General features: G+C 43.1%; 1 protein-coding gene across 2 annotated transcripts in view; it reads right to left on the bottom strand.

Annotated features, from left to right (window-relative positions):
- The window catches only part of LOC118397886 (anoctamin-1-like), a 121,407-nt gene that overhangs the window by 86,308 nt on the left and 20,188 nt on the right, over window positions 1-14,911 (bottom strand). Inside the window, exon 1 of one of the 2 annotated variants that reach the window (XM_052466319.1) lies at window positions 5,499-5,707. The exons of the other annotated variant lie outside the window; for it this stretch is intronic. Coding sequence (XP_052322279.1) covers window positions 5,499-5,702 — 204 coding nt within the window. The 5' untranslated portion in view covers window positions 5,703-5,707. Of the gene's footprint in view, window positions 1-5,498; window positions 5,708-14,911 lie in introns of those variants that run through there. 2 annotated transcript variants of the gene reach the window in all.

The following is a 14,911-nucleotide window of genomic DNA, read 5'->3' as shown; positions in this document are numbered from 1 at the left end:
TGGGCATGAAAAACACAGCAGGGCTGCGGTTCTTGAAACACTCAAACCGCTGTGCTTGGCACCTACTGCCATACCCCATTCAAAGGCAATTAAATATTTTGTCTTGCCAATTCACTCTCTGAATGGTACAATTTTTTTTATTTTATTTTTTATTTCACCTTTATTTAACCAGGTAGGCTAGTTGAGAACAGGTTCTCATTTGCAACTGCGACCTGGCCAAGATAAAGCATAGCAGTGTGAACAGACAACACAGAGTTACACATGGAGTAAACAATTAACAAGTCAATAACACAGAGAAAAAAGGGGAGTCTATATACAATGTGTGCAAAAGGCATGAGGAGGTGGGCGAATAATTACAATTTTGCAGATTAACACTGGAGTGATAAATGATCAGATGATCATGTACAGGTAGAGATATTGGTGTGCAAAAGAGCAGAAAAGTAAATAAATAAAAACTGTGGGGATGAGGTAGGTGAAAATGGGTGTGCTATTTACCAATAGATTATGTACAGCTGCAGCGATCGGTTAGCTGCTCAGCTAGCTGATGTTTGAAGTTGGTGAGGGAGATAAAAGTCTCCAACTTCAGCGATTTTTGCAATTCGTTCCAGTCACAGGCAGCAGAGTACTGGAACGAAAGGCGGCCAAATGAGGTGTTGGCTTTAGGGATGATCAATGAGATACACCTGCTGGAGCGCGTGCTACGGATGGGTGTTGCCATCGTGACCAGTGAGCTGAGATATGGCGGAGCTTTGCCTAGCATGGCCTTGTAGATGACCTGGAGCCAGTGGGTCTGGCGACGAATATGTAGCGAGGGCCAGCCGACTAGAGCATACAAGTCGCAGTGGTGGGTAGTATAAGGTGCTTTAGTGACAAAACGGATGGCACTGTGATAAACTGCATCCAGTTTGCTGAGTAGAGTGTTGGAAGCAATTTTGTAGATGACGTCGCCGAAGTCGAGGATCGGTAGGATAGTCAGTTTTACTAGGGTAAGCTTGGCAGCGTGGTGAAGGAGGCTTTGTTGCGGAATAGAAAGCCGATTCTTGATTTGATTTTCGATTGGAGATGTTTGATATGGGTCTGGAAGGAGAGTTTGCAGTCTAGCCAGACACCTAGGTACTTATAGGTGTCCACATATTCAAGGTCGGAACCATCCAGTGTGGTGATGCTAGTCGGGCATGCGGGTGCAGGCAGCGATCGGTTGAAAAGCATGCATTTGGTTTTACTAGCGTTTAAGAGCAGTTGGAGGCCACGGAAGGAGTGTTGTATGGCATTGAAGCTCGATTGGAGGTTAGATAGCACAGTGTCCAATGACGGGCCGAAAGTGTATACAATGGTGTCGTCTGCGTAGAGGTGGATCAGGGAATCGCCCGCAACAAGAGCAACATCATTGATATATACAATGATACAATGATACAAATACACAATCCATGCCTCAATTGTCTCAAGGCTTAAAAATCCTTCTTTAATTAACATCTATCCTCTCCTTCATCTACACTGATTGAAGTGGATGACATCAACAAGGGATTATAGCTTTCACCTGGATTCACCTGGTCAGTCTATGTCATTGAAAGAGCAGGTGTTCCTAATGTTTTGTCCACCCAGTGTATATTTCAGGATGTTGTGTGTCCCTGGAAATAATCACAATTCATGTAAATATTACAGTTTTGTTTTTTAATCATTTTATAGGCTAAACACCTAACAAACACTTTTAACATAGGCTAAACACCTAACAAACACTTTTAACATAGGCCAGGCCCTGTTGTTACCTAATATCCCAGTGATAATGGCTTGCATTACGCATGGGAAGAAAACACTTCAATATGTACAACTTGCCATTGGCTCAACCATTGGCTCAACTTACTCCGTGGTCATTGACTCAAGTTACCCCAAGGCACACAGTTTGACTATATTAGCCCATACAGCTACAAGGATGCACTTTCATGCTAGGTTTAGGACCTCATATTGAAGGTTATAGATACTCCAACGGAAGTATAGAACAATATTAAAATGTTCTACTTTGGTTTAGATACAAGCATCACGAAACCTCTAACACAATAAATGTTCTTGACTTGGTGAAAATTATTTTTGGGGACCTAACTTGCTTACCACTTTTTCCATGTGGTTTCTTCCTTCACATTCGCCATGAAATGATGACCTCTACCTAAATATTTTGTCAAATAATAGATTTTGTGCATGGTTTCCTAAAAACAAGGGGGCTCAATGTAACCTTTTGGTTCAAATTACCCCACTCTCCTCTATCGCTGCTTCCAATTAGTTAAGTTCTCTGTGGCAACTAGCCCGGCAAAAGAGGATTTGGGCTGCGTGCCATAAATTAGTTTGTTTTTGTTTATGTTCCCAAAAAGGTCCACTTTTCACAAACACACATACACACCTTTCTTGTGCATAGTTCAATTCTTCACAGAGCTGCATGTGTAATGTGGGACAAGCTGAAGCAGAGCTAGCATAGGGCGGGCCACGGGTGCAGCCATGGATGTAAGATCCTGCAGATTCTTTTGAAAAACAAAAATGTCTATGGTCAGGTTTTGGCTTTTGGATTCTTTGAAGCAAGGTAAGACATGCCTTGTAATAGGCTATGCAGTAAAACTTCCAGGTTTCAAACTATTAAGTAGGCCTTCAAGATATGTTTTCAACATGCAGACTGCCTCCAGTTCAGACTGCAAGGTTGCTGATGATAGCCTACCATATGCCTGCACTCAAATGGCAGTTGCTTAATATTAAGAGGAGTTGAGAAATAAATAGCCTCTTTTTAACAGTGGATATCTGTTGCATGTAGAAATGTTGCGCAATGAGTGGGCTTATCAGAACACATGTTTGATCCTCAACACGGGGACCCCTCAGGGGTGCGTTCTTAGTCCCCTCCTGTACTTCCTGTTCATCCACGACTGCGTGGCCAAGCACGACTCCAACACCATCATGAAGTTTGCTGACAACACAACAGTGGTAGGCATGATCACCGGCAACGATGAGACAGCCTATAGGGAGGAGGTCAGAGACCTGACACTTTCCCCCTCAGGAGACTGAAAATATTTGTCATGGGTCCCCAGATCCTCAAAGGGTTTTACAGCCTCACCATGGCAACCATGGCAACCATGGCAACTGCTCGGCATCTGACTGTAAGGTGCTACAGAGGATAGTGTGTATCACCCAGTACATCACTGGGATCAAGCTTCCTGCCATCCAGAGCCTATAAACTAGGCGGTGTCAGAGGAAGGCCCCAAAAATTGTCAAAGACACCAGTCACCCAAGTCATAAACTGTTCTCTCTGCTATCACATGGAAAGCGGTACCGGAGTGCCAAGTCTAGGTCCAAATGGCTCCTTAAAACCTTTTCGGACTAGGGGGCGGTATTTTCACGTCCGGATGAAAAGCGTGCCCAAAGTAAACTGCCTGCTACTCAGGCCCAGAAGATAGGATATGCATATAATAGGTAGATTTCGATAGAAAACCCTCTAAAGTTTCTAAAACTGTTAAAACGATGTCTGTGATAATAACATAACTTATTTGGCAGGGAAAACCCAGAGGGCAAACCATCCAGGATTTGTTTTTGAGGTGACAGTGTTTTCAATTAGGTTTCTATGTGGATCTAGATTTCTAAGGCACTTGCTTGCAGTTCCTATCGCTTCCACTGGATGTCAACAGTCTTTAGAAATTGGTTGATGTTTTTCCTTTGAGAAATGAAGAAGTAGGGCTGTTCAGAACGAGGGTCGAGTCTAGTATACTGTTGTGGTTGGGGCGCATGACCTGAAAGCTGGCTCCACTTAGTTTTTATCCGCTATTGAACTCAGTTTATCCCATCTTAAATTGTATCTATTATTTACGCTAAAAAATACCGAAAGTTGTATTAGTAAAGTTGTTTGAAATGTTTGGATCAAGATTACAGGTAACTTATTAGATATTTTGTAGTCATGTTGCTTGAGTTGGAACTGGTGTTTGGAACTGAGTCAAATGCGCCAAATACATTTTGGAGCTATAACGGCGGAATTTATCGAACAAAAGGACCATTTATGATGTTAATGGGACACATTGGAGTGCCAACAGAAGAAGATCTTCAAAGATGTAAGGCATGAATTATATCATTATTTCTGAGTTTTGTGTCGCGCCTGGAGGGTTAAATTATGATTGTCATGTGTTTGTTTGATCGGGTGCTGTCCTCAGATAATAGCATGGTTTTCTTTCGCTGTAAAGCCTTTTTGAAAACTGACACAGTGGCTAGAATAACAAGAAGTTAATCTTTAATTTGGTGTTTTGCACTTGTGAATGTATGAAAGTTACATTTTTTAAATATTATTTTTGAATTTCGCGCTATGCCATTTCACCGGATGTTGTCGAAACACCCCACCAACACAGCCGTACAAGGTCAGCTTCTACCCCCAAGCCATAAAACTGCTGAAAAATTAATCAAAATGGCCACCTGGACTATTTACATTGACATTTGTTTTTACACTGCTGCTACTCGCTGTTTATTATGTATGCATAGTCACTTTACCCCTACCTACATGTACAAATTACCCTGACTAACCTGTACCCCCGCACATTGACTCGGTACCGATACCCCCTGTATATAACCTCGGTACTGTTATTTTATTGTTCTACTTTTTATATATATTTTTTTTACTTTAGTTGATTTTATAACTCTATTTCTTGAACTGCATTGTTGGTGTTGGGTTTGTAAGTAAGCATTTCATGGTAAAGTCTACACCTGTTGTTTTCAGCGCATGTGACAAATAAAATTTGATTTGATTTGATGTGCTGTGAGAGTGATCTGTCACTGCGCAACACGTGATATTCCGCTCAAACTGGGCTTTGTATGAAAATACACACAAGCCGATTTGATTCCCTATAGACTGATGAGCATGACTGGTCACATTTATTTTTAGCGGCAGACTGCCTAACATCCTAATTTGCAATTTGCATTCATGATAGGCCCGATCAGCAATTCATTTGGTCAGACGGGCCCCTCGAGAACGCCCCTATGTGCTGAGTCTAACTCCACGCCTGGGAACAAGATAGTACAACGTGTCAGATGTCTACAGTAGATACTTGTTCTGCAATTAGCCTACATGATAATTAGCTCTCTACAAACTGCCAAACCAGGTCAAGCCATTTCTCAACTATATTGTGATAAAAACCTTACAAAAAAAGTTATAAAGAATGGATTAACAATAGGCAAAATAGTGTAAATGTAGTTGAAAAACATATTCAGGCTATTACTCAACCCACTTGATGTGTAAGTAGGTTTTTCGTCTACATTTACACTAAACAAACACAATTCTGACTTCCACCTATTATTTTCCAACAAATCAATCAAATCAAAAGGCTAAGCAAGTGAAATAACTGCCAAACCTATCTTTACTATAAAAACATATAGCAAACTGTTATGTGATGAAGATTTCCCCCTGCGATAGTTAGTCTCATTCTCCTAGTATGTAAACACATTATGTAAATCCATACATACTGTATCTTTGTCATTCTACTCACTTGAAATTTGCCATGAAAAATCACATCCTTTAAGAAGTGCCTGGGCTTGCTCGGTGTAGCCTCTGCGTCATGAAGCAGTGAAGTCCCTGAGATCTCTGGTGTTTCTCCAGCCATCTTCCCATCACTAGGCGAGCGCTGCCACATACTACTGCTATCAAACACAGCTCCTTCTCTCTTTCTCTCTCCCGCTCTCTCTGTCACCATCCAAAGCGTTGAACCAAGCCCAAAGTCTCCCTGCTACAAGACCTAGTACTTGTTACTTGAGAAGAGTCTGAGAGTCTGAGATGCCAAGTAGCTAATATTAGACTTGATCTGAATGCGACAAGGTGCCCTCTCATTTCCCAATCTCTCATTACATATCATAGGTATAAGAGATATTCACATCTTCTTCGGGGTCTGCTAGTCAATCTGGGGTCAAGGTTAAGCTGCGTTACATTTCATTAGAATGTAAACATTGGCCCAACCAATACAAACATTCCCCTGAGAGGGCCCTCAGTGAGAGATTGTGTCATCGCAACACAGCGAAGGTGTACCACTTCAGATGTGGCACTGGATACGCGCTGTTGAACAAGGGGGATTAAACACTTCTAATGCTGTGTATATTCACAAGATCAGTTAGAGTAATAGAACCATCTACACAAAATATTACAGTGATTAACAATGTCAATTGGTTCTTGTTGTCACGACTCCTACCGAAGGTGGCTCCCCTTCCCGTCGTCGTCACTGATTCTTTCCTCCCCCTCCTTGTCTGTTTATTGGTTACACCTGTTGTTTATTTGGTGATTAGTTGGGCTTTATTAGCCAGCCGGACCACCTGCTCTTTGTGCAGGATCGTTTGTGTGACTAGTATGCACGTTAGAGGTTAACGTGTTTTCCTGTTCGTGGCTTTTTTGCTGGACTGTGTTAGTCCCCGTGTTTGGGGCATTTGTTTTTGTGTGCGCCCTGTGTTTTCGTGGGGTGGCTTATGTTCGCCTTTTGTGTATTAAATAGCACTACCCTGAACTCTATGCTTGTGTTATCAAGTGACATTTTAAGTAAATTCCAACAGGTGGGGGGGACGGCCCCCATAATAAGTAGGAGTTGATTGATGCTCAATGATAAATTCAAATCTTCCTACCATCACATCTAAGCCAATATGACACCAATGTCAATGGTGTCATATTGTTTAACTCAAATAACTCCTTTATTGGAGTAACACAACACACTCCCTGCATCTGGTCATGGTACGTTCAGCTGGTACCAAGAACCATATACAGGATTTTCCGTTAGGAAAAAATTAATTGTCTTGCAACCACCTAGCTCAAATTCTTGCCGTATGATTAAAACGAGATTATATCATCCATACGGTGACCATTGGACTTACCATTTGTCGGACTGAATACGTTTGTAGGTAGAACAGTTTTGATTAAATGTATAATTTATCGCTCTCATGTGCCCATAGAGAATCAGCGTTGCGCTAACTTTTTGTAGCATTTCTGTCAATGCTAACATATTTTTCAGCCTAATCTCCGAGTTCTTAAACCCAGTCCAAAGTACTTAAGTTGCTGCGCATCTGGTAGCTAGCTAGTAGCAGGCTTACTATCAAGAACCCAAGGCAACCGAAGGCATTTTGTCTTATCCCAAGGTTTTCAGCCATGTGAACTACAATGTTTTCAGAAACTTGTATATATTAACAAAAAATGAAAAGCTGAAATATCTTGAGTCAAAAAGTATTCGACCCCTTTGTTATGGCAAGCCTAAATAAGTTCAAGAGTAAACATCTGCCTAACAAGTCAAATAATAAGTTTCATGGACTGACTTTGTGTGCGATAATAGTGTTCAACATGATTTTTGAATGACTACCTCATCTCTATACCCCACACATACAGACCAATTATCTATAAGGTCCCTCAGTCGAGCAGTGAATTTCAAACACAGATTCAACCACAAGACCAGGGAGGTTTTCTAATGCCACACAGAGAAGGGCACGTACTGGTAGATTCATGTTTTTTTTTTTAAAGCAGACATTGAACATTCCTTTGAACATGGTTAAGTCATTAATTACACTTTGGATGGTATATTAATACACCCAGTCACTACAAAGATGCAGGCATCCTTCCTAACTAAGTTGCCGGAGACGAAGGAAACCACTCAGGGAATTCAACATGAGGCCAATGGTGACTTTAAAAGTTACACAGTTTAATGGCTGTGATAGGAGAAAACTGAGTGTAACAGTATAAATTTAGACCGTCCCCTCGCCCATACCCGGGAGCGAACCAGGGACCCTCTGCACACATCAACAACAGTCACCCACGAAGCATCGTTACCCATTGCTCCACAAAAGCCACGGCCCTTGAAGAGCAAGGGGAACTACTACTTCAAGGTCTCAGAGCAAGTGACCGATTGAAACGATAATTAGCGTGCACCACCGCTAACTAAGCTAGCCGTTTCACATCCGTTACATGAGGATGGATCAACAACATCGGAGTTACTCCACAATACTAACCTAAATGATAGAGTGAAAAGAAGCCTGTACATACAAAAAATATTCCAAAACATGCATCCTGTTTGCAATAAAGCACTAAAGTAAAACTGCAAAACAAATGTGCCTGAATACAAAGTGTTATGTTTGGGGCAAATCCAACACAACACATCACTGAGTACCACTCTTCATATTTTCAAGCATGGTGGTAACTGCATCATGTTATGGGTATGATTGTCATCGGCAAGGACAAGGGAGTTTTTTTTAGGATAAAAAGAAACGGAATAGAGCTAAGCACAGGAAAAATCCTAGATGAAAACCTGCTTCAGTCTGCTTCAGTCTGCTTTACAACAGACACTGTAACACAACAAAATATGAACACTTTCTGAAGGCACTGTAAACATAAAGTATTGATCTTTCTGATCATATTAAAGAATCAAAACGTACTGTAACAATAAACATAGTACGCAAAGGAAAATAAACAAAAAGAAGTGAGCCTCCACCCCCAACCCTCCACCTCATTCCCCCCAACCCCACCCATCCAACATGTCTCCATCCAACCACCCAACTCCCGCCCCACCACATGTCTTTCACCACTTCCCACCCCCCTAGCAACCAGGGCTCCTTGTCAGTTACCCCCCACCCCCTCCCGCCACACCAAAAACGTCTTACTCACGTCGGCCATGAGAAGGAGAGGCCACAGTCCTTGTTAACAGGCCCTGTCGGTGGCACTGTGTTATCCTCAAAGTGGGCGAAGAAGTTGTTTAGCTTGTCCGGAAGCAAGACGTTGGTGTCTGCGACGTGTCTGGTTTTCCCTTTGTAATCTGTGATTGTCTGTAGACCCTGCCACATGTCTTGTGTCTGAGCCATTGCATTGCACTTTGTCTCTGTACTGATGTTTTGCCTGTTTGATTGGTTTAGGGAGGGAATAACTACACTGTTTGTATTTGGCCATATTCCCAATTACCTTGCCATGGTTAAATGAGGTGGTTTGCGCTTTCAGTTTTGAGCGAATGCTGCCATCTATCCACGGTTTCTGGTTTGGGTAGGTTTTACAAGTCACAGTGGGTACAACACCTCCTATACACTTGCTGATGAACTTTACAAGGGGTGTAGAGCCTAACTGGCATATATAAGCAGCGCATGAGTTTCAAGTGCACCTTTATAATAAAAGCATTACATGCATAATCGCACTTGTGGTCACTTTTGATAATGGTGTGTTCCACTAATGGAACATTCGGGCTTATAGCCTACTACCATGAGTGCATTGCTGCGCTTATAATGTGAATAAATAGCCTAATAGTTTATCAACATATTTCAAGCTAAACGTTCTGATCTTTTGCGTCAGCCACATTGCATAAAAAATGTTTTTTTGATGCTCGTGCTTGTATTCATTTAGGATCATTTGCATCCCACAACTATCCCAGACTATGTCTGGAATATTTATTTCTCACACAGAATAGAATAGGTGAACTTTTGTACTATGGGAGATAGTAGATTGACATAGGCTAGTGGTTTTGCTGTTTGTTAGGCCTACTCTTGTTGGCTTGTTGGCTGATGAAAAGTAAATGCGGACAGTTCTTCCAATATATTCAATATGCACATGGGAATTGGATAAGGACGCGAGCAGTTGCGTCCCCGATGTGTCTGTCTTTACTTATAGCCACGTGACAAAGAGCCATGTGAGTGAGAGAAGCTTCGGATTGCACAGCACACGCAGGGAGAAGGGCACAAAGCAGAACTTCGGCCCGCAAAAGGCATGGATTTCTTTAGGGTGCATTAAGGTCACAAAGGGGATGCCGTCGTGAAATGCGAGGCATTATCAAGTGCTTGTCAAATTGTGAATGAGAGACTATTGGAGTGTCAAAGCAGAGCTCATGTCTCATGTCAAGCAACCTTTTTCAAATCATCATTAGAGTCGCATCATGCAAATTACAGTGTATTAAAAATCAAAACAGAAAGCCCAATGTTTGTAGAACACCTAAAGTTACATTAATAACTCTAAATTAAGCATATAGGAGTAGCTATTTCTTTGTTAACCACTTGCAATCCAAGATGGCGTATCAGTGCAGACGTGTTTTGTTCGTCCTCTCGTGTACTTTTGTATTTTTTGTATTTTTTTGTATATATATTTACATTTTAATTCAATTATACCTTCCAGTAACCTGCCTCACCCAATGTGATACGGAACCGCTATTATTTTACATTTTTAGACCTCATAGCAAGAACCACCTAGAAGCTAACCAGTTAATTAGCAACAAGCTATTTAGTCATTGATAGCCACTGCTCTCAGCCTCCAGTATTTATGCTGCAGTAGTTTATGTGTCGGGGGCTAGGGTCAGTTTGTTATATCTGGAGTACTTCTCCTGTCCTATTCGGTGTCCTGTGTGAATCTAAGTGTGCGTTCTCTAATTCTCTCCTTCTCTCTTTCTTTCTCTCTCTCGGAGGACCTGAGCCCTAGGACCATGTCCCAGGACTACCTGACATGAGGACTCCTTGCTGTCCCCAGTCCACCTGGCCATGCTCCTGCTCCAGTTTCAACTGACCTGAGCCCTAGGACCGTGCCCCAGGACTACCTGACATGAAGGCTCCTTGCTGTCCCCAGTCCACCTGACTGTGCTGCTGCTCCAGTTTCAACTGTTCTGCCTTATTATTATTCGACCATGCTGGTCATTTATGAACATTTGAACATCTTGGTCATGTTCTGTTATAATCTCTACCCGCACAGCCAGAAGAGGACTGGCCACCCCACATAGCCCGGTTCCTCTCTAGGTTTCTTCCTAGGTTTTGGCCTTTCTAGGGAGTTTTTCCTAGCCACCGTGCTTTTACACCTGCATTGTTTGCTGTTTGGGGTTTTAGGCTGGGTTTCTGTACAGCACTTTGAGATATCAGCTGATGTACGAAGGGCTATATAAATAAATTTGATTTGATTTGACTGCTAGTGGCCTTTACCTTCTGCACAGATACCAGCCCTTTTTATTTAGCCTGGATAATACTCGCCAGCCTACCAGTATCGGGCTGTCTCTTTACTTCAACGCCGGATTCCTGCCGTACACCCAGGACCATTACTTCTGATCTTCACAGCTAGCTGCACCCACCGAGTTACCCAGTATCGAAGCTATCCCAGAGGCCCACCTCCTGGCCTACTCAGCTGTTCACCCGGACTCCACCCACACACGGCTAGAACCCACTACTCCACCAGATAGCCGTGAGCCAGGCGTATCTCCCGGCTAGCAAATTAAATTACTACAACTACAATACCTCTTTCGCCATCGGGCCTGGATCCTTTGTCGACACGGCGCCCCGCCGCACCACCACGACTGGTCTGCCGACGAATAGTCCATCCGCTGTGCCTTCAACCGGCCGTCGGACGTTGGAGCAGACGCTTCTACTAGCCCCGGGCTATTAACTTTAAACGCTGTGTCGCGACTACTCCGCGTTTTCCCTGTTCCATCTATTGCTGCCACCTGGACCCTATGATCACTTGCCTACATAGCTGATGCCTGCTGGACTGTCCGGTAATCATGGTACTCCATTCAGTTTTTTTGTTTGTTTATCTGTTGGCCCCAGCCGCGAACTCAGGCTCTGTGTGTAGTTAACCTACCCTCTCTGCCCATTCATCGCCATTTTCCCTGTTGTTGTTGTTTTAGCTGATTAGCTGTTGTTGTCTCCACCGTTTTGATTACTTTATGCCTCGCTGTATGTCTCTCTCAAATGTCAATATGCCTTGTCTACTGTTGTTTAGGTTAGTTATCATTGTTTTAGTTTAATATGGAGCCCCTAGTTCCACTCATCATACCTCTGATACCTCCTTGGTCCCATCTCCCTCCCATTATAACCAGCAGAGATACAACCTCTCTTATCGTCACTCAGTGCCTGGGCTTACCTCTGCTGTACCCGCACCCCACCATACCCCTGTCTGCACATTATGCCCTGAATCTATTCTACCACGCCCAGAAATCTGCACCTTTTATTATTTGATAGCCTTTAGCCATACCCTCATCCAACTCCTCCTCTGTTCCTCGGGTGATGTGGAGGTAAACCCAGGCCCTCCGTGTCCCCAGGCACCCTCATTTGTTGACTTCTGTGACCGAAAAAGCCTTGATTTCATGCATATCAACATCAGACGCCTCCTCCCTAAGTTTCCCTAAGTTTGTTTTACTCACTGCTTTAGCACACTCGGCCAACCCTAATGTCCTTGCCGTGTCTGAATCCTGGCTTAGGAAAAATCCTGGCCACCAAGAATCCTGGCCACCAAAAATTCGGAGATTTCCATACCCAACAACAACATTTTCCATCAAGATAGAACTGCCAAAGGGGGAGGAGTTGCGATCTACTGCAGCGATAGCCTGCAAAGGTCTATACCCCAAAAGTTTGAACTTCTAATTTTAAAAATTAATCTCTCCAGAAATAAGTCTCTCACTGTTGCCACCTGCTATCGACCCTCCTCCGCTCCCAGCTGTGCCCTGGACACCAACCAAATGCATGCTTTTCAACAGTTCGCTGCCTGCGCCCGCCCAGCCGACTAGCATCACCACCCTGGACGGTTCCAACCTAGAATATATGGACAACTATAAATACCTAGGTGTCTGGTTAGACTGTAAACTCTCCTTCCAGACTCATATTAAACATCTCCAAAATCAAATCTAGAATCGGCTTTCTATTTCACAACAAAGCCTCCTTCACTCACCCCGCCAAACTTACCCTAGTAAAACTGACTGTCCTACCGATCCTCGACTTCGGGCATGTCATCTCCAAAATAGCTTCCAATACTCTACTCAGCAAACTGGATGCAGTCTACCACAGTGCCATCCGTTTTGTCACCAAATCACCAGTTGGGGTTTTCACGCCCCAACCGGCTTGCCCAGCGCTCATGTCTCGGCCGGTTCGCCCCGGTTTCGGGTGGCGTCCCAAGAGGGAAGGGTACTGTCACGTCTGCTCCCACTCTTCCCTTCCCTTGGCGCTTGAGGGTGCCAGATTACCCTGCATCACAAGATCCTGCAATCATCACTAACACCTGCCCTCCCTCGTCACTCGTTTCAGCGTTATTGGACTCACCTGAACTCACTTATCACCTGTTATTTCCTCCTCTATATTTGTCAGTTCCCCAGCTCCTGTTATTTCCTCCTCTATATTTGTCAGTTCCCCAGCTCCTGTTATTTCCTCCTCTATATTTGTCAGTTATTTCCTCCCTATATTTTCCCCAGCTCCTGTTATTTCCTCCTCTATATTTTGTTCCCCAGTTATTTCCTCCCTATATTTTCCCCAGCTCCCCTGTTATTTCCTCCTCTATATTTGTCAGTTCCCCAGCTCCTGTTATTTCCTCCCCTATATTTGTCAGTTCCCCAGCTCCTGTTATTTCCTCCCCCTCTATATTTGTCAGTTCCCCAGCTCCTGTTATTTCCTCCCCTATATTTGTCAGTTCCCCAGCTCCTGTTATTTCCTCCTCTATATTTGTCAGTTCCCCAGCTCCTGTTATTTCCTCCCCTATATTTGTCAGTTCCCCAGCTCCTGTTATTTCCTCCTCTATATTTGTCAGTTCCCCAGCTCCTGTTATTTCCTCCCCTATATTTGTCAGTTCCCCAGCTCCTATCCCTATATTTTCAGTTCCCAGCTTCCCCAGCTCCTGTTATTTCCTCCTCCAGTTCCCCAGCTCCTATATTTGTCAGTTCCCCAGCTCCTGTTATTTCCTCCTCTATATTTGTCAGTTCCCCAGCTCCTGTTATTTCCTCCTCTATATTTGTCAGTTCCCCAGCTCCTGTTATTTCCTCCTCTATATTTGTCAGTTCCCCAGCTCCTGTTATTTCCTCCTCTATATTTGTCAGTTCCCCAGCTCTTTTCCCCGCTGCTGAATTGTATTATTTTTGTCTTTTGAATTTGTTTCTGACGCTGTTCCTGTCTCGTCTCTGTCCGTTCTAATTAAATGTTTTTCTCCCCGTACCTGCTTAGTCTCTCCAGCGTCATTCCGCGTGACACAGTCATCCAATATGCTGTAATAGAAAAAATAGGCCATGCTCATAATTTTTTTAAATCCTCCCTCATCTCAAATTGCACCGACCGACACTGCTCTGAAGAATATGAATTAGGCTTTTTGAGAAGGTTTGAATCCTAAGCAACTTGCCTACACAATGTTTGAAGTACAATAGATGAAGACAGCTACTGTAACAGGTCAAAGCTGTGTGGTGGAAATCTTTGGTAGAGCATTTGTAAAGTAGTCAATGTGGTGCTTGTGAATGTCCTTAATTGTTCAGTTTCAGATCAATGCCTACCTCTCACTCAAAACATGTTTTTGTTTGTTTCTAATTTAACCTTTATTTTGACAGGGAGTCATGCTGAGACCGATAATATTTTACAGATGAGCCCTGTTATTACAAAAACAAATTAAGGTTAGTAATAGAAGATAGCCAACAAAAGTAAAACTATATTTGTGAACTACTAGTTAATAGCCACAACAACAAAAAAATCTTGGACAGAATCTTAAAATGTTGTGACATTGCAAAACTGAAAAATAGTCTCCAGGGACAGTTTATTTTTAGCTACTAAAAAAGTAAAACAAATACACAACCAACTAATAAACATAACAAGAGCAGCCTTGTAAACCAGCGAGTGGTCCCAGAGGAAAACATGTCTCAGTCTGCTCCACACAGGAAGCTGAGGCAAAGTTCACTTCTCACAGGTCTAGGGAACATAAAGATGTGGTCAGATCACCCCAATGCTTAGTGTTACTGTATACAGCTAGCCTAGGACACTCCTATTTATTTTCCCAGGTACGTTGACTGAGAACACATTCTCATTTACAGCAACGACCTGGGGAATAGTTACAGCGGAGAGGAGGGGGGATGAATGAGCCAATTGTAAACTGGGGATGATTAGGTGGCCATGATGGTATGAAGGCCAGATTGGGAATTTAGCCAGGACATCAGGGTTAACACTCCTACTCTTACGAAAAGTG

The sequence above is a fragment of the Oncorhynchus keta genome, chromosome 17 (assembly GCF_023373465.1).
Source record: "Oncorhynchus keta strain PuntledgeMale-10-30-2019 chromosome 17, Oket_V2, whole genome shotgun sequence".
Lineage (NCBI taxonomy): Eukaryota > Metazoa > Chordata > Actinopteri > Salmoniformes > Salmonidae > Oncorhynchus > Oncorhynchus keta.
This window is presented reverse-complemented; position numbering and strand designations above follow the sequence as displayed.